Raw genomic sequence first — 23,894 nt, 5'->3', positions numbered from 1 at the left:
TATGTGAGTGATTAAATTGTCAACATTTATTTTTAAGCAAATGTGAACAATTATTTAATACCATTTTGTAATGTATCAAAAGTATAATGGTTACCTAAAAGTTTATGAGATTGCCATTTCAGTTTTTTTTTCCCCTATAAAATTCTTATAAATAATATTTAATTAAATTGTGTTCCATGAATTACATTTCAATTTTTATTTCAAAAATAATAATAAATTGTTCAAAACCTTTAAATAATTGTCATGGATTTTGAATAAGTCCTATGATAATATTATATATATATATATATATTTATACACATATTTTTTCATTAAGTCCTTACTAAATCATCATGACTAATTCATTCAAGTTTTTATTTGAGTATTGGACCTACATAATGTCAATAAAATTTATTATAATAATAATATAACAATTGTATAACTTTATAAGCTATTTGGTCGATGAATTATCATAATATATGTGTATATTTACACTTTTTTAAAAGTGAAATTAATTAATAATCTAAGGGTATAGAATGTCTTCATAATAATGTATACATTTAATGTTATTTATAACCAAATTAATACATTTTTGTTTAATGTTGAGATTACATTTTAATTTTAGTTTTGTGTTCAAAGAATAAATATTTGTCCCAATTAATCTAATCATTGTTTACTTTTTTACATTTTAAGTGTTAAAAATTTAATTTTTTTTTTTTACATTAAGATTTTGTTAATTTTCTAATAACACATTTTGTTAACTAATGTATGATAAATTATACATTATTGAATAATTTAGACTAATTGAAACCATTGTAATTTAAGTGCCATATTAGTATCTGTCTAGGTGTGTTTAATGTTAACGACAAGACTGAATCAACAAAATAAATAAATACTAATTTATTGTTCATTAAAACTGGTTTTTGTTTTTTATTTTAATATTGTTATTATTATTACTATTATTTGTTTTATGACACAAGTATCGGTACAACATTGTGCCCTAAATGATTACTGACTATCATTTCAAGTTCTGTAGAGCCTAATGTTAATTATGTTGAATAAAAATTTAAAATCCCTCCCCGTTTTCAAGTCCCACTTAACCTATTAGTTGTTGAAGTATATATTTTTATACTATTCAGTATTTCTGATGTATAGGGATATGAGAATTTCAAAAATGGTTTTAGTTTTTTTCCCAGTGAGGACAACTTATAGGAGACTTTATAATTGTTTTGAATGTAAAACATTATTTTTTTTTTTTTATTTTAATATAATTACAACTGAGAAAAACTGTTAATACATTTATTCTGGTGATTTCGAAGAATTTTTATGCCAGATTAATTTTAATCATTTTTTTTTTTTTTTTACTCTATTATGATACATTTCAGGAATTCACATATTTAATGAACATTGAGTTCAGGGGATCAGCCTGACATAAATTATCACGTTGAGCAGTTACACAGTGAACGGGCATTATAACAATTATCCTATCCTTGTAGGTGGTTAGGTAAGGTAATCTAACCTATTTGGAAGGCAGAAATTTTATTTCTCTCTGATACATATTTCAAAATACCCCTTTTTCGTTCAGGTTTTTCAACTGTCGTATTTATCCTACATAGAGAAATACACAAATAAAGTAAAATGGGACAATTAACTTAAAATTAAACAGATCAAATTAAAAATGTTCATAAATCTATAGTTGATATAGAACAGTGATGGGCAACTCCAGGTTACTAAAGGGCCAATTCTTATAAAATTAAAATCTAGCAGACCTGAGCATAGAAAAAAAAAAAAGGTCATTCAAAATATGAATTTTAATTAGCATTTATATACACAGGAATAATAAAGAAACTATTTAGTTAAATAGTTCGGTACAAACCACAGATATATATATATATATATATCTGTGGTACAAACAGCTATGGTTGAAAGCTATACTTATACATATTTATGACATTTAACGATGTTTAATACTAGATAACAATTATTGCATTGATAAGTCAGAGTATAGAAGATAAGCTTTAAAATTGTATGATGTAATTTTAAAATATAGTACGGGCCAGATAAAAAAAGGCTCGCGGACTGGATTATAGAATATGACTGTCTTAGGACCAAAAAGAAAATTTTAAACAAAACAATACAAACTATTGGTGTCGAATGTGAAAAAAGTACTGTGAGAATTATACGATAGCAATTTTGATATGTTTGTACTAAAAAGAAATATCAATCGAACTCAAAAATCAAAGTAAAGACTATCTTAATTATTTTTAATAAGAAAAAAGTGAAAATGGACGTACCAACAAAAGAATTGGTAAGAAAGACAAAAATATCCTGTTTAGAAAAATAATGTTAATAAACATTGGACATAAATAAATAAAAAGTGAATTACCACTAGTAACATTATATATTGTAATTTTATACATCTTCGTGTTTCATTTAGATTTGACATTCTTGATGAGATTCTTGGTTTCCTTGTTTCCTTATAAATATAAAACAATAACTATTTGTTACATGCATAATAATATATTTGTTCAGGATTAGTGATATTTTTCGGTTCATAAAATTTTTTTTTTTTTTTATTGTAAATGAAAAATTACGAATTCAAACAAAAAGTTGAAAAAAAGTAGTCCGTGCGGGTATGTGGACCCATCGTGGGGAGTGGAGGGGGATTTCCTAACATGCCCTTATCGGCTCTGGCATATAATATTTATTATTGCTACTAGGAATAGTTATTCACAGATATCTCACGTACAACCGTCAAACCGATAAACGCCATAAGGCTAGGTTCACATGGACGCGCGTTAGCACGCCACAGAACGCGCGTAAAACCGTTCAGATGGCTGCGTGTCACGCGCGTTGTACGGGAATGTTCTAGTCAAAAACTATACTACTTAGTATAGTTCAAATTTTCATGAAGAATGAGTGTGATAGATGCTGTGTGTTTATTGCCCGTCCACCGAAGGATGAGAAGATGCAGACAAATGACGGAAAGGAAATATTGGGTTCATCCTATTTTGAAAACAAGGCTTTCTTTAAGTCTTAGATTATTATTACATTATATTTAGTGCTACATTATATCCTAAACTAATAGAGCACCATGATAAATTTTTCATTTACTTTAAAATGTCCATTAAATCATTTGATGACCTATTGGATATAATTAAAGACTCCTTAGAAGCTGATGACAATGTCCCAGATGGCAGGCCTTTTTTTTATTTCATTAATTAACATATCTATTTCAATTTCCATATTTAAAATAACACTTGTTTTCGAAAACTATAGATGAAAATTCGATCGTTCGCATCGAAACGCGCGTGTCAATTGAACGGTCCGATAATAATACATGATATTTCAATCCGCGGTGTCACGCGCGTGTTCGCGCGGAAATAGAAACTTGCGTCGTTATCGCGGTTGACGCGCGTTGATCACGTGCCATGGGAACGATTATTTTGCGACCAGTATATTTAAATACGCGCGATCAACCGACGCGCGTCCATGTGAACCTAACCTAAGGGTAATGTTCGCGCAGGTTCGTACGGGACGCAATCGAAATCTGAACACGGATATATCATGTACAATGTGAGTGTCATAGCCGTAAACATGCGTATAAAAATAGGCGTGTAACAGAGGTCTCCAATGTTTTATTTTGATTTTTGATTTTCACGACGACCAAAATCTGAGATACGTTTCGGCATCGTGGGCCAAAACTGTCTGCAGAGAGAGAGAGAGGAGAGACGTTGTATGAAACTGAATATTGACAAGACATAAGAACTATTTTAATTATGGTACGGATTTGAACGTCTTGTCAACCATCGAAAAATGAGTTTAAAACGTTTATAAAATGTAATTCGTGCGACGGACTAGATTTATCGATTATAAAATTAGATCGATACGTGCCCAAGAACAACTGTGTCGTGTTTGAAAACCGATTGGCCTTAATCATATTAATAGGCACTTGCAATTTTAATCAGACGATCGCGCGTACTCGGTTACTGTTGAAATCAATCATTGCGCTGAACTGCTTTTATAATGTACACTATGTAAACAATAATAGTAATAATATTATTATTGCGCGCCGAAGACGAAATGAGAGACGATTCATCTAGAAAATATTGTAATTATTATCGGTAAGTAGGGCTATAGTAAGGATAAGTGTACAACGGTGAAAATGTCATCAACGAACTTTCATTTTTTGTTCTTTTTTCTTTTAATTTTTATTAGATTTATTTGATTTATATTTATTTCAACAATCAGTTGGGTACGTTTTGAATGACAAGTCTAAGCGAAAAAAGATTGTTATGGTGGGAGTGATAGCACAAAGTGAAGGCACTTCGACGGTTAGTTCCGAAACATTAATGAGAACCGCGACCGTCATGCGTACATTTATCTTTGTACAACGAATCTGATATTTATAAAAAGCTGTTCGATAACCCAACCGCTTTTACAAACTGCTGTCACCTAGGCCGTATCTAGACATTTTTTTCGGGAAGAATCCAAAACATGTATACTGTAATTTTATTGAATTTAGATTTTAACTTTTGATATTGGTTAAAACTAAGACAGAAAAAGATTTAATCTTCTTTTAGGTAATCAAATTAATATCATATTTTCATATAATGATATAAAACTAAAATCAGTCAATGATTAATTGAAGCTTAAGTCATTTTTGACTGAAAATATTTATGTTGGTATTACAAATAAATAATTATTTTAAACATTCATAAAATATTGAAGAAATTGGGGGGGAGGTGACACATTAGATCAGAGGTGGTAAATTTATGGTACGCGTGCCAAAATACTGTTTATAAAATGTTGGTTATGAGACATTCAAAGTAATAAATTATATATGTTTTAAAAATAATAATATTCCTAATGCTTTCATATTTTTTACTAACTTATGTTTTTGAAAGCTTATTCACCATAACAAATTGAACTAAATAGAAGAAAATAAATGTTTCTATCAATGAAACAATTGCTGCTTGTGTTTCACTAAGAATAACTAAAATTTAATTAAAATAATGAAATAAATCTGTAATTTTATTTTTATTATTTGAAAATTAATTGTCTTTGGACACGTGAACAATTTTCAAAACCTTTATTGGAAAGATTTGGCACTTGAACCATAAAAGGTTCGCCACCCCTGCGCTAAATTGTTCTTTGGAGCCCGCACACTAGGCAACCAATGATTCCCGGCTGCGGCAATCGGTAGAACGTGCATGGTAGTCAACTGGTTGCGCGCAGCCAGTGCAAGACAACGCGAAAGCATGTGGCTGCCGTCAGTCACCTCAAGGGATGTGGTATCAAAAGAAAAGTTTCGATACTTTACTTGTTATCATATAGAATGGAAATATCGAAACGAAAGGACCGATATGAGTAAGTATCGAGAGAGAAGTATTGATCCTTTTACTTCGCCGTATCGAATCAAATTAAAATAATCATTTTATAACGAAATCAAATAACGCGTGGCTGTGAATACTGAATTGGGCTTTTTGTCGGGTTCATAAAAATCAAATAAAACACAAGCGTAACTTTTAAAACACAGACCTGTGTTAAAAATAACTACACAAAAGTTGATCCTAAGTGAATTCGACATTAAATTAAAAAAAAAAAAACCACAAACATTAAGGATTCATCCGATTTAAATATTACCAAAATTTGACTTGTACATTTTGAGCCTGAATTAAAGAAAAAATTTGATTATAATGTAAAATTGAATGATAATTAAATGTATTATGTAAAAAATAAAGGTAAGAGGTATGTACAAGTTTAGAAATTGAAATCTAAACAATATTTTGTATAGCTTAAATGTTGTATTACTTCCTCAGATGTTACATTGACTTTGTATTGGATATTGAGAGCAGCTAATTCATTGATTCTTCTTTCTGATGTGTAATTTTTTGAATCAATCTTCGAATCATAAAGGCATTAATTTCGCAGCATTTTCTTAGGTTTTTTACAGCATCAACATCTAGACTCAAATTATAGGTAATGCGATATTGAAGATGAAAATAATATTATAGATACGAATAAAATAAAACAGCGTTTTTTGGCGATCGTCCCAAAAATTTAATCAGCACCTAATCAGAGCTCCCCTAGTTATTTTTTTTTTATCGTAGTCCTGTGTGTGTGCTTGTATAAATCGTTATGCTAAAAAAAGGTACATCATTTCAAAACAGCAGTAACGATCAAGAATTAAGTGTCAGTCAGCCGAGCTAAAAAAATGCAAAACGTGCGGTGTCTCGCCGAAACGCTAGTGTCAAATATGCCGCCAGAGGAATGCTCTGAATGCAAATAGTTTACTGCGGATTCTATATAAGGAAAAGTCGACGAAAAAAAGGAATAACGAAACAGAGTGAAAAGCCATTAGCCAAGAGAATTAGTCCAACGGTCAGTGGTTTGTCTGAAATACACGCAGTTAATACTTAGTTAACCCACACATACGTGTACTTGATCCTTTTGTATGAACGATATTTTGGCCGTACACGAACACAAGAAAAATATTAAAAATTCCAATGTCTTTAGAAAAAAATTATAAACATTTTGAATTTTGAATTCCTACTTTTAGTATGTTTTTTTCGGTCGCATAGAAGTTGTATTTTATTTTCGAACATACTAAATATTATCACAATGTGCCTGATTTCAAAAATCATTGAAAAAATATTTAATCTCAAATCGTATAATCAGCTTATAACTACAGCACCCCGAGGAAAAATCCAACTTGGGGCCCTTAACTTTTTATTTATTGTTGGAGTTATGGACGTTCTAACCGAGGAGATGGGGTCCAAGGGTTCAAATTACTCTACATTATTCATGTTAGTATTTTATTTTACACACATCAGTCACCAAGTCAAAAATATATGAACTATGAAATAATTCAAGACTTAATTTTGAATCTAACATAATAGAAAATTGATTTGACCCTTCATAAGAAAACTTTTATATTCACAAGATACCAGTTTTATTAAAAATTGTAATAACAATCATATTCTATATAAAATATAAATATAACATATTACTTATATATTTATGATATATATAAATAATAAAGTATCCATGTTTTTTAAATACTAAAACATTTTAATTTTGACCTATAAATATAAAACAGGAATAAAATATAGAAAAAAATATATAGACTATCTATAATCGTGCCTGTAAGACACGACACTTGATAAAACTTTTAAATACTATTACTGTATATGGTTTAACCTATTAAACCATCATTTGTAATCAATAAGTATGCGCTGGTCTGGCGAGAACTTTTGAGAGCCCTGGAGCTAATCGGTTGCATTTGTTTGGCCAAGATATATATACCTACTTTAGAACAATAAAAATATTGTATAAATGGCTGAGAAGACGGGCCACAGGGCTCTGCCTTCCCTGTCTCACCTTCTCGCCGACTATGAGTATGTGCTACTAATTTATCAAAATAATTAATTTGGTCACTTGGTAAATTTAATTCACTTGTTTATGTGCAACGGATTCGCCCTGAGGCAGTTGCTCTCCCACCCCAGGTCACCCTAGTAGCTACACCACTGTGTAAAGTGATTCTGGATTGACCAAATATAGATTATATTATGTATTATAGAGTACAACTTAATAAAACACTGCCTTTTCATATTGTTCATAACTGAAGCGAATACATTTGATGTATTTCATTCAGTCATTGCGTGCCGTAGACTTTATTAAAAGAGCATTCTTGAAAGCATTGAATTGTCCTGAAATGCTGCCTATTTAATTAAATTTCCTCGCATATTTATGTAAATTGTTATCAGAATATATTATAGAAGTGAAATAAATGATGAAAACGAACAGCAGTAAAATGCTGTTATTTATTCGCAAACCTAAACAATCGGGTTTAACTTAAGGTACTCCTATAGAATTATATATACTCTAATATACGATAAAATGGCTTAAGGTGATCTAATGCAATCACTTGGCAAACTGCAACTATTTTTATTTAAACGTTGAACTAGTTACATAATAATTGTTCCCTGTAATAAATCCTACTTCACATTTATTATATACATATAATTATCTAAAATACACTTATTAAGCAGATATTAATATTAAAATTAGCCGCCAAGTATTGAATAATGATATTGAAACAAAACCGGTTCAAAGATAATATTTATAAGTAAGAAGAAATAAGAAAAGTTTAGGAAAATGGTTGAAGTACCTCGTAAATTGAAAGCTTGAATACTGTTGATATTAGCGCAATTTTTTACAGATTTTTTTCATTGCAAGAATATAATATTCTAATTTTGAGCTTGGAGTTTTTTTACTTTTTTTTAAGTTTTTTTGAGGAATAATATACACTATATATATCTTTGAGTAAAACTGAGTTATTGAGTCATTGTATTATGGCAAACTGATTCCTCATCCAGTTCACCTAAAAGATTCGACTTTTTGAATCACTCATTCACGAACTACTCACCTCTGTTGTGAACTAAACAATTGTGACTGGTAACAATATACCATAATCGCATATTAAAAAAAAAAAAAAAAAAATTATATCAAATGGCGATGTGACAGTTACTAAATAATTTTCTAAATACTTTTTTTTTGCTAGTTGTACTATCACAATTAAAAATACACATTGTTATATAGAACGGTATTATTTGATAATAATTAAACATACAATTAATAACATGCCTAACCATTACTTTACATTGACTACTGTATCCAGTGCCAGATTTTAGTCTCAAGAGGCTGGATTGTACATATCAACTGAAAGCTCCTTAAAAAAAAATTTGCTCAACATCATATGTTTGTACTTATTTAATACATATTCATGTGTCACACAAATTGCCCTTTATGGAACAAAAACTTGGCCTCTAAGAAAAATTGAAGAACGAAGGATAGATGGCAATGTCAAAGAAGAAGTAGTCAGGAAAATGAATGGAGAAAACTACACAACAATGAAAATGTAATTCCTTTTTTAGCGACCAAGTATTCTAAAACAGATTTTAAAAAAGATTGGTTTGGGCAGGACATGTTAGGAGGAAACATGATTCACTTATAGGAAAACTCAGTAAAAAGACTATTTGGAAACCATAATTCAGATGGAAAATATGCGTTACAAGAAATGCTGGAACAGTGGAACCAAACTATTGTTGGTAGGAAATAAAAGAGAATAAAGATTGATGGCCGTATATTTATTAAGAAAAATGATCTTGACTGGTTGAAACCAAGAAAAAGGAGAAGAATCATGTAAAAAAACCCAATCAAAATATTTTATCTGTGTACATTACAATATTCTCATATTTTAATATTTATATGGATTTTATTCATCATAGTCTTTTTGTTATGTATCACAATTAATTTTAAATTGTGCCTAAAATAGTCTACAAAGGTAATAGTTTTTACTTATCACAAACTATTCAAGTTTTAAATAATTACCAATTGAAATAAATCATTATTAACACATTTAGTATTTACACTATAATATCAAATATAAAAATACATTACAGTAGGTGGTTTTGTAAAATTAACATGGTGAAAATTTTGTAGGCGCCAAGATAAATTTGCATTTTTGAATTGTTTAAATCCATTCAACTATAATCATAAACTATTCTTTAGATGTTAAAATTAATTTATAATAATAATTTCAATTTTTAATAATATATTTACTTTTTCAAATCTGCTACAAAAAAGATTGAATTATGTTGTACATTAACTATAATTTAATATTGCATCTGAATCAGTTTTATTTAAAACATTCTTAAACATAACCACTTCAATTACATCTTTAACCATGAATCGTATCCTGGGTGATATTTTAGATCGCATTTCATCAGACACCAAATACACCAAGTGTTCAAATACATCTATCAAACTTATCTTAAATAATTAAAAAAAAAAAAGGGGTTAATGTTAATTATTTTAAACTTAAACTTTAGTTGTAAAAAAATACTTTTTCTTGTAGTTCTTTGCCAGCTATTTTCAGAAGATTGCACAGATATTCAAGCGATTTTTCTCTAGACCTAGACACTAATGTTTTTACACAGTAATGGACAACATTTGGAGATAATAATGATTGTTTGAAAATTTCACCAATAAATCTGCAAGTACAATTATTTATAAATAAGAGATTTACTAATATTACACAAATATTATATTCTTTCTTTAATAATATACTAATTTTTTTTTTGTACCTTATACAACCTATAGATTGCATTTTAAGTCTCCTTTGATTTTGTTCATGTTCAACAGACATAGTTAATGTTTCAGTATCATCCAAACAGTGCTTTTGAAAAAAGTTTTGACATACTGTGATTACACATTTTTTAAATGTCATTTGATATGATATGCCATTTGCATTTTGACAGTTAATTTTTATGTCAAGAGCTCTGCATAACGAAGCATATAAAGATCCAAAAGAAGGTTCATCAAAAGCCTAAAAAGAAAATTAATTTAATTTTAATTAACTTATAAAACTAATAAATTACTATATAGTTTAAAATTATTTGATTTACTTTAAGTACAACAATATTAGCAATATTTTCAAGACATTCTGCATTATTTATTGGCAATTTTTGAAACTGATCGACTAGTTGATCAAATGTGGTCCATGTAAGCTTGTTTAAAATTGATAATACATTTTTGTACAACTAAAAAGTAAAATTAAAATTAAATTATTTTTTTATTGACAATGAAAACTTATCCTGGAATATTATATTTGTAATCTACAAGTAGTTTCAAATAAAAAATTTAACATCTGGTGTATACAATATTAATAAAATTGTGGCTGAATATAAAAAAATTAACTCGCAACTGAATACGAAAAAATACAGGAAGGAATACATTGATAAAAATTAATTGTTTTACATACAGATAATTTATTTTAATAGGAGAAATTATTTCAAATCAGTTCTTATTAGATATTGACATGTTAAGAGATATAAATACTTTGTTAATTATTATTTATTATAATCTAATCTAATGCAGCAGTACCAAAACTTTTATAATCACGGAACCTTTAAAAAAAATGTTTGTTTTGAGGAATACATACCTTTAATTCCAATTCAACTCTAATTTTTCTAAAAAAAATAAAAGAAAGGAAAACCAATACTCTAAAAAATGTTTTTAATGACACTGTTAATATTGTTAATGATTACTCTGTATTACAATTTTTTTTAATAATATAAAATAAGTTTCTCAACAATCACATACATCTGGTGGAACCCTTAACATTATCTCATGGAACCCTAAGGTTCCGCGGAACACACTTTGGGAAACGCTGATCTAATATAATAATACAAGATATTATTTTTAAAATCGGTTTGTACACTTGAATATTATTAAATTATTTTTCTTTATATTATTGTATATGTGTACCTAACTCTTCTAAAACTTAATTAATGTAAATGTTTTAATGGGTATTTATTATTTCTAAATCTGTGTTAATATCAAAATAAAAACTATGGTTATTTTCTTGTTTAAAATGTTAAGCAAAATTTGAATTAGCCATCTCTTTTAATTTAATTTTAGAAATGTGTTTTTTATATCTTATTTTAAAATTTATATTAATCTTGCCTATATAAAGTTTAATACGATAACATTACCTTTATTTTTTTATATGCAGTTGCAAGTTTATTTTTATATATTTAATTGCAATTTTATTATCATTGTATGTACCACATGATGAATTTTTAATTCAAAACTGTTCGTACTTTACAAATATAATAATATTCCAGACTAAACATTTATTTATTTCTATATATAAATTATTTGTTTACTTATTTATGTATTAATTTAGATATACTAAAAATATGTAAACACAGAACATACAGATAAGAATTGAGTTTCCTTCCAAACTTGATTTTCATTGTTTGGCTAAAATATAGAAGTTTAACAAAAATGTATTATAGTATTTTATTTTTTTATTTTTTAATTTGTTTTACTTGTATGTCTGAATTATCTTCATAAAACGTAATTGGATTTAATTGAACTGTATACTGCCAGGAATGTTTTATTGTGTTTGTCTGTACCTAAATATATCAACAGATTGTTTTTCATTCAAATTAAATATTAAATAAAGAAATATTATCATAAAATTAAGTCATAAGGTTATAAATAGTTTTTTATTATTCTCATCATTATAAGATTACATACTTCATTTATACTTAAATCTTCTAAGCTTAAATCTTCTGAATCAATCTAGAAAAAATAAAATAAAGGTATCATAAATTTGATTAATAATATCCTTAACTACTATCACATTGTTTTATTTTTTAATATTGTTTTTTCCTTACTTTTTAGTTATATTTCTGATATTTTGTTAAGTTAAGATTTTATTGTACTATTACTTATCAAAGGGTATCATTCTATTTACAATAAATAAATACAATTTAAAAATATTAAAAAAATGTTACATCAAGTAATTAATAGTTCAAGAAAATTTCCAAGCAACCCATTTCCTTACAAATGAACAGTATAAATAAATTATAATTGTTATTTTTAAGAAAATATCAAATTTCACTCCCTAAAATATCTTTAAATTAATAATTTTTAGTAATAATATTATTATTAAAACGGTGAATAAATAATATACATATTACATAGTACATACAAAAATAATTACATTTTAGCAATTTGTATAAAAGTGTTTCAACATATGTTACCTCGTTTGTTCTAAAATTCTTCAGTACATTTGTTTTTTGTCTATTGTTCACAACCATTTTAAGAAATTTAAGTGGTATTAGGTGATCATAAAAGGTTATAATAAGACCAAAAAGGATTAAAACTGAGAAAACATATCTATAATTAAATCAATATCGGTTAACATATGTATAAATATATATAATAATTCATCAACAAATAACAATGTTATAAAATAAACCTAACTCTAAATTCTAAAACGAGCTAAAATATACTTTTCCTAAAAGATTTATAAATTCTCTTATCAGTTAACATAAACAGATGAAAATCACTCTAATACATTGATTATATATAGTGATATAGTCTATTATAGTATCTATATAGCACAATACTATTATCAGTCGGCGCTATCATAGTAGAATATAATTATATTATATGGCGCTAAATAGTTTATTCTACAATCAATGATTGTAAAGTATTATCTTGTAGAATGTAGTTACACTAGATAGCTCGTATTGTATAATGTACAACCATAAACGTATAAAGATATACATATTTTATACATACTTTATACATATTATGTCTATATGTCAGTCGATAACAGTAATCTAAAATGTAAAATTAAGTTATTATTATTACGTTCGTCCCCCCCCTCAAATACTCTCTTGTCCTGAAGTTATAAACTACATACAAACTTTCCAAAGAAAGAAAAAATGTCAAAAACTATATTACACTCAAGATACTATAAACACAGAATAGATTAAATGTAATCTATTCTCGGCTATAAATTTACCATAATAGCATTATGCCATTAAGGCCCCTGCAAACCCTATTAATTTTTCATCAAAACGACCTCAGCGACTGACAAAAATGAAGGTACTTCTAGTAGTTCGATTTAAAAAGTGTAAAGATTTTTGAATTGGTCAACATGTCTACTTTGCATCGGTCGGAGTATATTTTTCATATTTTAGATATTTTTTAATATATTCAATATTAAATTCAAAAATTCAAATTTGAACAACAGTTTTTCAAGTTGTGCTATATCTAGTGTTACAAATAACAGTAAATCGTTCTCAATTCCTGAGTTAGTATACTGTACCTATTCAAATGTATTATTAGATTCTGAACGAAGTGACGAATTTATTGATTTTACTATGATGTATGTTTTTTTTTTGTGTGTGTACACCTTAACTACCTAGTCGAAATAATGCTAAATTTTTAAATTCATGAGTGGATTTCGGTATTTTTTTAGAAAATGTGTTGTCAATGGCCAAAGAATAGTAAACATTCAATATATTTTTGACAGTATCGCAAAAATTAAACACGATATGTTTGACTGTTCATTTTCAAACTTGCGTCCAATAAAAGAAATTCAGAAAGGGTTTTTTAGCGAATTTTATCTGTGAAGTATGTCACATAGAAGAAATTGTACGAATTGAACCATTTTCAAATGAAATAATGCCTATCAATGCCCATTCACAATTTCAAGAAGTTCCATCGCTGGATGGATTCTTCGTTCAAGTCATCAGTCCCTTTTTATTTATTTTATTTGTATTCTATTTCTGTCTTTACAACACTTGTACTTATTGTAAAAATAACATATTTACAGATTATATAATAAAATTAATTAATAACAAAAAAAAAAGATTATGAAATAGTTGAAGTATTGAATATTGAATTTATTATATTTTATAACTATTTACATTAAAATTTGAATGACTAATAATTATTTTTATGAACTATGAATGTTTGTTAATATTTAATATTTCATAATCTCTTGAGATAATATTACATAATAAAAGTATTCTGTGATAATAGGTACTGATAAATGTTTTTGAAGATAAGAGGTACGATTGATAAGAACATAAGGCCGCCATCTTGCAGCCATTCGGCGTTTTCTATCTCTAGACGCTTGTTAAGAATAGCGTATTGGGTATACGCCGTATACCCTCCAATATACCACTGCTTACCACACAGGTATCGAACCTACTCACCACGCGCCTACACTCAGCAGTAATTCTGATTTCGGACGTGGTCGAAGGCGTTCAAAATCACGATCCCGTACCAACGCTAACTGGTGCCATTATCACGACCGTTACGGCGCCGATGTCAGACACTGTAAACAGCCTTGTGCGTATAAGTCGGAAAACGAACAGCCACGGCGGTTATGTCTCCGTATTCCGCCGCAAACCGTAGCTGCCGCGTTTTCATTACCGATGCACGTTTCAACCGTAAATTTCTAATCGATTCGGGAGCTGAGTTGTTTCATAGCCACAAAGTTGGACCAACATCGTCGCCGAGTTACCAGATATCATGTGGGAATCACTCGTTACTGTGAAGTTCAATCATTCTACGGAGCACACTTTGTTTACGTCCGGACCACCTTTGTTTACGTATCCACGCCGTTTGTCTCCAGAACAGTATAAAGTTGCATTGAAAGAATTCGAATTTAAGTGCAAAAAAGGCATCTGCTAACCATCAAACAGCCCATGGGCCAGCCCCTTGTTGTTGTTAGCCAAGAAAAATAGAACCTTTCGTCCCTGCGGCGACTATAGGCATTTGAATGCGGTCACTAAACCTGACTATACCGTATACGGTACCCTCTGCCGCACATTCATGATTTCGCTGCTAATCTAGTAGGTCGAACTGTTTTTACAAAGCTCGATCTGGTACGAGCGTACTACCAAATACCCGTCGCCAAAGACGATATTCCGAAAACGGCCGTCACCACACCTTTTGGGTTATACGAATTCCCTGTCATGTGTTTTGGGTTACGGAATGCGGCACAGACATTCCAGCGCTTCATCAACGGCGTATTAACATGGATTTCGCGTTCGCCTACATAAACGACGTGTTAATCACGTCTAAAACTGAGGCGGAACACGTGAGTCATGTGCGCTTGACACTTCAACGACTCCAAGCCACGGGCGTTGCTATAAACCCAAGCAAATGTATTTTCGGCGTTCCGCAACTTACATTCCTCGGACATCGGGTCAATCAATACGGTTGTAGTCCTCTACCGGAGTGAGTGTCCAGTATCCAGCAATGGCCATTACCGTTTATCGTACGACAGGGGAACGATATTTCATCTACCCACCCAATATATGCTAGAATTCCACAGGGTAGTGATCTATCCCCTGACCTATATAATGTATTCACAGCAGACATCCCTCAATCTAGTAACACCCTTCTAGCAACATACGCTGATGACATAGCTATTCTTTCCTCCAGTCCAAATCCTATTTTAGCTTCAGCTGAACTCCAGGATCATGCTAATAAAATTGAAGAATGGGCCAAAAAATGGAAAGTAAAAATTAATACGGAAAAGTCTGTACAAATTACTTTTACGTTAAAACATTCTCCCTGTGAGTGCCCTCAATTAATTATGAACAACGCCCCCTTCCCTGTCCAAACCAAAATTAAGTACTTAGGCATAATGCTTGATAAAAGACTAACTTGGAGCCCCCACCAAAGAGAAAATCATCGAACAACAGACTTCACCTCCTCCGACCACTTCTAAACTCCAAAATAACATTCCAAAACAAACTTATTACATATAAGTCAATCATAAGACCAATCTGGGGTCCAGCAAATCCCTCGAACATCAGGCCAATTTAGGCTTTTCAATCAATTGCGCTAAGGTTAGTAACCAAACTTGGAAAACAAACCTTACTACAGTATATCAGTACATAAACATTTATTTTATATATTTTAATTAATATATATATATAATAGTTAAAACTAAATATAGTAAGTATAGTGATATGGTTTTGTGTATTTAAATAAGTCATTTTATTTATTGTATACTCATTGATTACGAGTATAATATAATCAATATATATTATATACATTATGTAAATAATCAATAGTGCAATTTTAAATTAATATTCTCAATTCTATAATGAAATTTAATTTAGATTAAACGTAATGAAAAATGTTTAATTTAATAATTTAGTGTGTTCAACTATTTTATATAGTGTAAAGTAATATTGTTTTGCCAACCAAAAACATGGCGGACGTATGATAATCTTGCATCCCCGGGCTTCACTTCTCTCAATGGAAAACATCGGTAGTTCGTTATCTAGTATAATATAGATATCTGTGTGCGTACGCAATCATTATCTCATATCACATAATCTCATTATAATTATCATTATTATTTATTACGGATCATGAATGAAGAAACTTGGTGAATGACCAAATCTCTGGGGACAATTATAATAAATAGAGCTTGTCCATCAAAATTGAAATTACGACTTTAGAATCTGACGGAGTCTCAACTATAATTATCATTATTTTATTATTTATATTATTTAAATAATAAAAGATTCCTCATGAGTTTTCCTACATTAAGCTGGAAAGTTAAACAATTTTTTATGAGCGTTTGAAGTTAAAATTTTTTTTTTCTAATAGTGTTCTAAAATGTCATACTGACACAACTCTAAATATTGCTGTTCTACTTAACATATCACACTCTAGTAAGATTTTATTTAGTGCAAAAACACCACAAATTGAAATAAGACAGTCTGGAATGTTTACATTTTAACTGAATGAATTAAAAAAGTAAACTACCATAAAATAAATATGGCCTTCTTACTTTGAAAATAATGATAATTATGATGAGATTATGTGATTTGAGATAATGATTTCGCGTGCACTGACGGTGTCGAGTCGCGGATAATCTGAAGTCCTAGCGAATGCGCAGTAACGCGGATGCCAAACGCATTCACTGGCGTGAAGAACTCGTTGTTTTTCGCACGAAGTCTTTAATCCCAACATAGTGTAACCTCCACAAGGTTCATGAGGATCTATATCGTATATTTTCCGTGGGTAGGTCTCTTGGAGAGGCGCCATTTTTTTTGCACCGAGGCGCAAAATGTCTAAATACAGCACTCTGTGTTATACCTCTAACCTTTTTAAATTTGTATGTATTATTTTATATAATTTGTTAGTTTGTTATTATAAAAATTTTATCATGTGTTATAATCAGTACTTTTCCTCATATTGTTTCATACGATATTTACCCGTTTATAAATATAAAATGAAATAACTTATGTTTATGTATATTAATTTATTCATAATATTTATATATTAAAAAAATTAATGAAATAAAATACCTACATAATAATAGAAAATTAATAGGTACACTACATATATGAATAATTTAAAACTAATAATTCATAAGTAAATGATAATAAAGGCTTCTATAATTTATATTTTTTAGGATGAAAACAAACTAGACATTTTTTTTTGAAATTTTGAAGGGGGCTGAGGTCTTTTTACAGTGGCGTCATTTCAGTTTTTGATAGTGGGGGGGGGGCAACATTTTTGACCGGCCCATACTACCGGGGGAAATATGAAGTTTCGTTCACAAGTTTTAACTTATACTTAAGGGACATATTTTATATATTATATTATTATACAACTTAAATGTTTGCAAAGTATAATTTTGTATTTATAAACATTACATAAACAAGGTTAACTTAATCTAATTTATACCTAAATTAATCTAAGCTGTAAGCGGATATCTTATATTTTTTCATTTTTGAAAATACAGTATAACTTTTATTTATATACATTATGCCACTTTTTTCTTAGCCTCCTCCTAAATATGCCCCAGTTTATAAGTCTATGGTTGTAATAGAATAATATTGTACAGATTGAATTCAAATTTTGGCGGTTAAAATAAATTTACTTCTTATCACTAAAAGATTGTGAGCACCATATACATAAAAAGATATAATGAATTATTATAGCATGGTGTTCAAATGTACGATTCAAAGTAATCTAAACATTAGTTTTTTACAGTAGTGTTATAATCAATTATACGGTACAGTATATAAAACACCGGAAAAACATTTACTAAACTTATTAGTAAATCATTTTTTTTAAATTTGATATTCGGTGTTGATTATATTAATTTCACATTACAGTTTATTTTAAAAAAATGACACAAAGAACTTTAAGAATAATGAAGTCGGTGGATAATGTAAGTACATTAATAAAACATTTACTTTTAGCATATAAAGATCAGTTTATGATTACTTGACAGTTGTACTTTTCAATTTATGTTTTTTTAGAGTAGGTATTACCTACACCTTTTTTGTCAAATTCTCTGTATATACATTTTAAGTATAACTGAAAACTTATACTAAGAGCACATCTTATCAAAACCATGTGACTTCTTTAATGATCAAATTTCTATTCAATGTTTGTTCCATTTGGTATTTCATCTTTTCTAGTTTCTTTATCTAAATGTGTTAAGCTAGTTTAAATTACTTATCATATTATATTATTTTATGCGCATATTCATGTAAATTGTTCATGCTAACATTAAATTTGCTTAATTAGGTTTTATATTAATATATATATGTTGTGGTGAAAGACTTTAATTTTGTTAAAGACATAAATTGTTTAATTGGTAAATGTTGTAACTGTGGAAATGTCTTAGTTTCTGAAGTCTATTACAAATTAAGGAAAATAATAGTTAATATATAAAAAAATTAATAAAATTGGATGGTCATGGAAAAATTTAATTACAATAAGAAATAACTCTGCAAAACTAATTTTTCGTCAAACTTGTTGTCATGAACTTTTTTCTCATAAATATTGAGTATACACAGTCATGTAAATATATACATCTTAAAAATTAACATTTATGAAAAAAAATTGCTTGTATTGGCATCATTTATCATTTATTATGAGACTATTATTTAGGTATTCCACAATTATTCTTAATTAGTATTAAAAAATATTAATTTAGAACTATTTAGAGTTTCACATATTTATAGGGGTTAAAAATTCCGTTATTTGAAGGTGTCTGCTATTAAAAGATGTCTGTTAAGGAAGGTTTTGCTATATATTTATTATGACATTTTTTTTAATTTTAAATTATTTTATAGACATTTTATGCATTAATATAATTAATTTATCTTCAAGAATGTAAAAATAAATACTTTTAAATTATTTCTTGTATAATTAAGTTTTTAATGTGTATTAAAATGCATGTTGCCCTTTAGTACAAATAAATAATTTTATTCACTACCATCTTGACGTAACACTAATCTAAATTAGTAAAATATCTCACAAGAAGCCTGGGTAACTCAGCTAGTTTTTAAAATAATTGTTACTAATATTTTATTAAACTTCATATGTCTCAGGGCTTATTCTAAGGATTTTTACCTACTGCCCAAACACACTGAAAAGTTTGTTTTATGAAATTTATTTAAATTATATTACTTATTTCCTTCCCAAATAAATTGTATATTGATGTTTTAGAATTTTGACCATCGCGTGGTAAAATATAAAAAAAAAAAATACAGATCTTTTCCATTTTATGTATACCACTATTTAAGTTTAAATTTCATAGATTAATCAATCATCGAAGTAACAAAGATTGTATACTTATATAATTATAACTTATTAGCAGGGCTCATAAGTTGTAGCACTAAAAATGTTACTTTTTAGCTCTTAAATATGCACTTAAAAACTCTAAAATATACGCTATAAATAGCACAAAAAATCAAAAAAATATGCATTTAACTTGAAAAAAATGTAATTTTACAAATTGTTGGGCTCATGAGACACAGTCTGGATTGATTGAATTATAGACCGTTAATAAAAATGTTAAATTACTTAAATATATTTGTAAAAATGTACTTATTATTAAATTATTTTATATATTTACCTTGAAAATTATCCTAGATTATTAAAATGTTTGATAATCTAATGCAATAACAATGATGTCACTAACTATTAATACATCAAATTGTCGATGAAAACATAAAATAATATTTGATGAAGTCTATTTATTTCCAATAATTAAAATATTTTTTTAAAGACATAACCAAGTAAATACAATTATTATCAACAAAATATAATTATTTCCTACATTATGTGAAAATATACCTGAAAATAGTACTATAAACTCTAAATTAGCAAAATAGCTATAAAACCCGTAAATATGCAAGAAATAGCAAAATTAAATTTTGTATATGATATCCGAGTAGTGAGAAAAATATTTGTATCTTACTTTGGATGTTCTAAGATGAACCAAGAAAAATATGCATTTGCTAGAACTTCCGAGCCTTGCTTATTAGGTACTAGGTTGGGTTTATAAATTACACAAATCTCAAATACTCAGTAAAAATTCAATCATTTTATAAGGAAAATTATATTTTTTGTGTAAGGTGTCCATATTCACAAAGTCAACTGCCCTTTTTATTTTTCCTACTACCCAATTTGGGTCGTATTGCCTGTTAGAATAAGAGATGATATGTATTATTCTCTCTTTTTAAAATGTTTTTATTTGTACATTTTATTTATTTTATCTTTTATATAAATACTTTATTATTGTAAATTGTTAATGTAATTTGTTTGTGTATAAGATGTTATAAAATATTAAAATTTTTAATGTATTTTTATAATTTTAGACTGTCGAATCTGATGAAGATGATACAAATCAATACTATTTAAACGATGAAGTCATTAACGAATATATGGATCTAATTACTAAACGTTCTCCTGACACAGTGTATGCTTTCAATACATTTTTTTATTTAGCTTTTTCTGAAAAGGGATATGAACATGTTTGTCGTTGGACAAAAAAAATTGACATATTTAGTAAGAAAAAATTATTTATACCTGTTCATATAGAAGAAGATGAACATTGGTGTCTGGTATGTGTCGATTTCACAGAAAAGTCTATTAAATATTACGATAGTCTTGGAGGACGAAATTTTAAGTGTTTAAAACTTATATTAAAGTATTTGATATTTGAACATCAGAATAAGAAAAATACAGATTTTGTCGCTGGTGGTTGGTCATTGATGAATGTATCAAAATGTCCTAAACAGCACAATGTTTTTGATTGTGGAGTATTTGTTTGTATGTTTGCTGAATATTTATCTAGAGATGCTCCATTAAATTTTTCTCAAAAACATATGACTCGGTTTAGAAAACAAATAGCATGGGAGATTCAAAGAAAAAAACTCAAAAAATCTGTGTGATTATCTTCAACTCGTATATAATGGAAGTACATATGATTTATTAATCATAACAATTATTGATTTTCACTAGTTATAAAAGTACAGAATAAATAAAATTTAATTTATTATGTGATAGAAATTAATTATTACAATTATCATGAAAATTGATAAATTTAATAATAGTTTGTTCTCTGTTAAACTTATTATTAATTAATATTAAGTAATTATAATTTGATTATTGATGTATATAATAAATATGCTATATTTAAATTTCCTCAATTTATGACTGTTGTAACTTTTTTTTTTTTTAATCTAAACCTACATATGTATTGATATAAATTATGCATTAACGTAATTTTATATTTTGTTATTGTAATCTTGAATTTTAACATTAATAGAAATTCAAAATATTTATGTAGGTATACAAAAATAAACTTTCTTTTTCCCTTTAAAATAAAAATAAAAAGTATTTATTGTTGCTGAAAAAAATATATACACAATTTAAATATTTTTAGGTTTAGTTTTGCAAGTACGGACTGCTGCCAACATTGCTTGCTTACAACAGATATGATTAAAGAATCACAATATAAACCATATTGAAGGTATATCAATTATTACTTTATCCATGAACATAATGTATAGCCAATTATATAATCAATAATCATGTCGATGTAGTGGTATACTTCATTCAAAGTTTACATTTTTGCATTTTCCTAGTGTGATATAAATAATAAATAACATTTTGACATATTACCCCTCAAAATCTCATAAATACCATGATTATAAATCAGCTATCCAGTTCCTTCATTTGTACATCATTACCACAAAGATCCCAATTGAATCTGTTTGCAACCCATTTCTCCTTGTTGTTAAATTCTTTAGTTCTTCAACTTCCTTCAGTTACTGGCTCATCTGATTACTGATCTTTCAATATTACTTTTTCTGTCAAAAATGTCTTATCTGCTCTTAACTCTTTAAAAACACTTATTCTATCGTCTCAGATAACCATTTAATGTTTATACAAATGTTTTTTCTATTGCTTTTCCAATTTATTTATTTTTCAGGCGTTCATTAAACTTGGGTGTTTCTCCTAATGTTTTGAAAATATCCTCTATAGCAGGGATGGGCAACTAATTGCTACAGGGTCAATTTTTAGAAAATTAAAATCTAGTAGGCCAGAGCGTAAAAAAAAAAAAAAAAGTCATTCGAAATATGAATTTGAATTAGCATAAATGTGCATGGAAATAATAAATTCAACACATATGACAACACAATACGAAGAAACTAATATAGTTAAATAGTGCGGTACAAACAGCTATAGCTATATATGGTTGAAAGTTATGCGTGTTCATAATGTGACGTTTAGACTCTAGAATAATATTATTATGACTATACTACCACTCTACAATTATTATTATGACATATGTCATATAGACATTTAACGATGTTTAATACCAGATAACAATTATTATATCGACAAGGTAAAATAATATAATATAATATAAGAGTATAGACGATTAACTTTAAAATTAATATAATTTGAAAATATAGTACGGGCCAGATAAAAAAGGCTCGCGGGCCATCAGTTGCCCACCCCTACTTTAAAGCACCAATGCTAGAATCTGGAGACCCATCTGATGTCCAAAATTTCTGACCCATTTCTATAATACCACATCTTGGTATGTTATTTGAATCAATTGTATACTCCAGAATAAAGCGTAGCTTTACGTAGCTCAACGGAGCAAGGGGACACGACCGAGCAGCATAATATCGTCTCGATGGACCCGATCTTCCGCCGTTGCGAACCGAGACCGTCGTCACGTTGGTGCCGAAACTTTCGTTTTCTTTCGTCAACGTGAAAGATGAAGCGTTGAAATGCTACGAGCAAGTTTTTGACTATCGAGCCGATCTCGCTCATTCGGTAGAAAAAGTTCTTGACAATCTGACGGAACTCAAAAAGTCGTCGATCCAACACGACCGAAAAGTATTCGATTACGTATTGAAGCACTTCTTCAGCGAGATCGAATGCTTCCGAACGTACACCGCAGAAGCGTTAAACCGATATGCCCATCTGTTCGGTGATGTGATCGAACGCGGTTTGATATCCGATTCCGAGACTCTAGGAAGGCCTTGGCCATTGTCCTGGATGCTCTCAAGGAACATCCGTACTCGGAAATGTACAACTTTGGCACGATTCTTTGATTCGGTTTAGGTATCGATTATGGTACTGCCCTCAGTACTATGTTTCGATATCAAAAATTCCACATTTCAAAACATTACCGACCGGATTAATTGTGCTCGTGGAACGGAGCGTAGAGGCGAGGACCCAAC

At 28.6% G+C, this 23,894-nt stretch overlaps 2 protein-coding genes across 3 annotated transcripts; one reads left to right on the top strand and one right to left on the bottom strand.

Moving 5' to 3' along the window:
* Nucleotides 1-9,424: 9,424 nt before the first annotated feature.
* Nucleotides 9,425-12,844, bottom strand: LOC112687658 (eukaryotic translation initiation factor 4 gamma 3-like). Of its 2 annotated transcripts, none has more exons than XM_025560504.1 (9): nt 12,600-12,844; nt 12,091-12,135; nt 11,880-11,966; nt 11,767-11,811; nt 10,452-10,586; nt 10,131-10,372; nt 9,890-10,037; nt 9,607-9,816; nt 9,425-9,531 (listed from the first exon to the last, which is right to left on the bottom strand). In XM_025560504.1, the coding sequence occupies exons 1-8, from the start codon at nt 12,654-12,656 to the stop codon at nt 9,649-9,651; spliced, it is 927 nt and encodes a 308-aa protein (XP_025416289.1). In that variant the 5' UTR covers nt 12,657-12,844; the 3' UTR covers nt 9,425-9,531; nt 9,607-9,648. The 2 variants fall into 2 exon arrangements, with proteins under 2 accessions (XP_025416289.1, XP_025416290.1); XM_025560505.1 differs by having other exon boundaries at nt 9,435-9,544.
* Nucleotides 12,845-18,326: 5,482 nt separating this feature from the next.
* On the top strand, nt 18,327-21,621 carry LOC112687742 (sentrin-specific protease 1-like). The gene is made up of 2 exons (XM_025560638.1): nt 18,327-18,565; nt 21,009-21,621. Exons 1-2 carry the CDS (start codon nt 18,524-18,526, stop codon nt 21,582-21,584), a joined length of 618 nt encoding a protein of 205 aa, XP_025416423.1. The 5' UTR covers nt 18,327-18,523; the 3' UTR covers nt 21,585-21,621.
* The last annotated feature ends 2,273 nt before the right edge of the window (nt 21,622-23,894 follow it).

Source organism: Sipha flava, unplaced genomic scaffold (assembly GCF_003268045.1).
Source record: "Sipha flava isolate LNK unplaced genomic scaffold, YSA_version1 35a_pilon_pilon, whole genome shotgun sequence".
In the NCBI taxonomy this organism is placed as follows: domain Eukaryota; kingdom Metazoa; phylum Arthropoda; class Insecta; order Hemiptera; family Aphididae; genus Sipha; species Sipha flava.
Note: the sequence above shows the minus strand (reverse complement) of the source record. Positions and strands in the feature narration are given on the sequence as shown.